This window comes from Chaetura pelagica, unplaced genomic scaffold (genome assembly GCF_000747805.2).
Source record: "Chaetura pelagica isolate M959 unplaced genomic scaffold, ChaPel_1.0 scaffold1443, whole genome shotgun sequence".
Taxonomy (NCBI): Eukaryota; Metazoa; Chordata; class Aves; order Apodiformes; family Apodidae; genus Chaetura; species Chaetura pelagica.
The window spans coordinates 5,939-8,498 of record NW_009952607.1 but is presented as its reverse complement, the minus strand read 5'-3'; the positions used below and the strand labels follow the sequence as shown (position 1 = coordinate 8,498).

Below are 2,560 nucleotides of genomic sequence, written 5' to 3'. Positions count from 1 at the left end.
TGGTCCCCAGGGAATCCCTGAGGATCCCAGTGGTCCCCAGGGACTCCCAGTTATCCCTGAGGATCCCCCTGGTCCCCCACCTCCCCGTGCCATGGCCCTACCCTGGGCTCTGCTGCTGCTGCACCAGCTCCTGCCTCAGGACGTGGCCTCCCAGACCTGTCACATCCCGCCCACCGGTGCGTCCCGACTTTTCCCCCCCTTCCCTCAGGTCCATCCTTGGTGGGATCAAACCTCACCAGGACGTTTCCTCCCCCTTGTTTTCCTCCCTCCTCTGCAGCTTTCAACGCCGCCCTGGGGCGCCCGACCGGCCAATCCTCCGTCTTCCCCAACCTCAGCATCGCCGCCAACGCGGTGGACGGGAACCGGGACGGGGTTTGGCACCACGGCTCCTGCTCCAGGACCCTGAGGGAACGGGAGCCCTGGTGGAACGTGGACGGACCCCCCCCCGGGCCAGCCGTGACCATCAAGAACAGGCAGGATTGCTGCTGGCAGCGCCTGCGGGGGGCCCAGGTCCACGTGGGGGACGCGCCGGGCGAGCGGGGCCGGGACAACCCCATGTGAGATGATGAGGAGGAGGATGGAGGGTGGTTTGGGGTTGGGGTGATGTCCCTGCTGACATCATGGTTGGGGTTGGGGTGATGTCCCTGCTGACATCACGTCCTGACTCCCAGGGTGGTTTTTGTCCCCCTCTGGCAGCTGTGGGGTGGTGACGGACGCGGGTCCCGGGTCGCTCAGCACCATCTGCTGCCAGGGCTTGGTGGGACGTTACGTGTCCGTGCTGATCCCCGGGCGGGAGGACGTTCTGGTGCTGTGCGAGGTGGAGGTGGCACTTCAGGGATGCTTCCCATTGCCCGGAGGTGAGGGATGGGGATGGGAAGGGGGTGGGAATCATCCCCCACCACCACCACCACCAAACCACCACCCCGAGCTCTGGTGGAGCCGTAAGCGGCGCCGGCATCTCGGTGCCATCCCGGCAAAATTCCAGCCCCCAACGCGGCGCTGGGTCGCGCCGTGGCCCAATCGTCCACCCTGGACTCCAGCAGCTTGGCTGCCAACGCCGTGGACGGGAACGACGACCCCGACTGGGGACACGGGTCCTGTTCCCACACTGGGAAGGAGCTGGAACCCTGGTGGAGGGTGGACCTGGGAGGCCGACACGCCGTCTACGCCGTCACCGTCACCACCAGCAGTGACTGCTGCTGGAAGAGCCTCCTGGGTGCCCAGGTCCACGTTGGGGATTCCTTGGCTGACCACGGCAAACGCAACCCCGTGTGAGTGGGGTGTCCCCTCTCCCTGGTCCCCAACACGGGGCTGTGCCACCACCCGGAGATGGGACTTGGTGGTTGGCCCCCAAGAGTCGTGGTGCCCAAGGGTTGTGGTGGTTTCCAGGGATCCTGGTGGTCCCTGAGGATCATGGTGGTCCCCAGGGATCCTGGTGGTCCCTGAGGATTGCAGTAGTCCCTAGAGATCATGGTGGTCCCTGAGGATCATGGTGGTCCCTAGGGATCATGGTGGTCCCTGAGGATTGCAGTAGTCCCTAGAGATCATGGTGGTCCCTGAGGATTGTGGTGGTCCCTGAGGATTGTGGTGGTCCCTGAGGATTGTGGTGGTCCCTGAGGATCATGGTGGTTCCCGAGGATCGAAGTGGTCCTCGGGGATTGTGGTGATCCCCAGGAATTGTGGTAGTCCCTGAGGATCAAGGTGGTCCTTGGGGATCGTGGTGGTCCCCTGGGATCCCAGTGTTCCCCATGGAGCACTGTGGTTCCCAAGGATTGTGGTGGTCCCTGAGGATTGTGGTGGTCCCTGAGGATTGTGGTGGTCCCTGTGGCCCTCTGGGGTTCCCCGAGGATCCCAGTGGTCCCCTGGGAATCCCAGTTGTCCCTGAGGATCCCGCTGGTCCCCAACACCCCCTCCCCTCTCCTCCCTTGGCAGCTGTGGTGCCATTTTGGACACCGGTCCCGGCTCCACCACCACCATCTGCTGCAACGGGCTGCCGGGTCGTTACGTGTCCATCCTCATCCCCGGCCGGGAGGAGTTCCTCACCCTCTGCGAGGTGCAGGTGACACCCCAAGGCTGTCACCCCTCTCCTGGTGGTAAGGACCCCCCTCCCCAAAAAAAAAAAGAGCCCCCCCAGAACCCACAGCCCCCGGAGAGCTCCCACCTTCCCCAGCCCCGCCGGGGGTGTCACACGTGTCCCTAAACTGGTGGCACTGGAGGGGCAGGGTGGGGACAGTCCCTAGTGCCCAGTCCTGGGGTTGCCCAGTCCTGGGGTTGCCCAGGACTGGGGTCGCCCAGGAATAGGGTTGCCCAGTCCTGGGGTCACCCAGCCCAGTGTCCCCCAGCCCAGAACTTGGCCCTGCGGCGCCCGGCGTCACAATCCTCCACCTCGGGACGTTCCGGCGACGCCATCAACGCCGTGGATGGGAACAGGGATGGGAATTGGCTGCACGGCTCCTGTTCCCAGACGGAGCTGGAACGGGAGCCCTGGTGGATGGTGGATCTGGGCTGGAGCCGCCCCGTGTTGGCCGTGGGGGTTCGGGACCGCCCGGGCGCCTGCCGG

At 65.4% G+C, this 2,560-nt stretch overlaps 1 protein-coding gene across 1 annotated transcript in view; it reads left to right on the top strand.

Annotated features, from left to right (window-relative positions):
* Nucleotides 1-411: 411 nt before the first annotated feature.
* Nucleotides 412-2,560, top strand: part of LOC104385299 — a gene marked incomplete at both ends in the record, with an annotated part of 5,313 nt that continues 3,164 nt past the window's right edge. Inside the window, 5 exons of the mRNA XM_009993736.1 lie at nucleotides 412-557; nucleotides 697-857; nucleotides 986-1,271; nucleotides 1,933-2,059; nucleotides 2,348-2,487. Coding sequence (XP_009992038.1) covers nucleotides 412-557; nucleotides 697-857; nucleotides 986-1,271; nucleotides 1,933-2,059; nucleotides 2,348-2,487 — 860 coding nt within the window. The remainder of the gene's footprint in view (nucleotides 558-696; nucleotides 858-985; nucleotides 1,272-1,932; nucleotides 2,060-2,347; nucleotides 2,488-2,560) is intronic.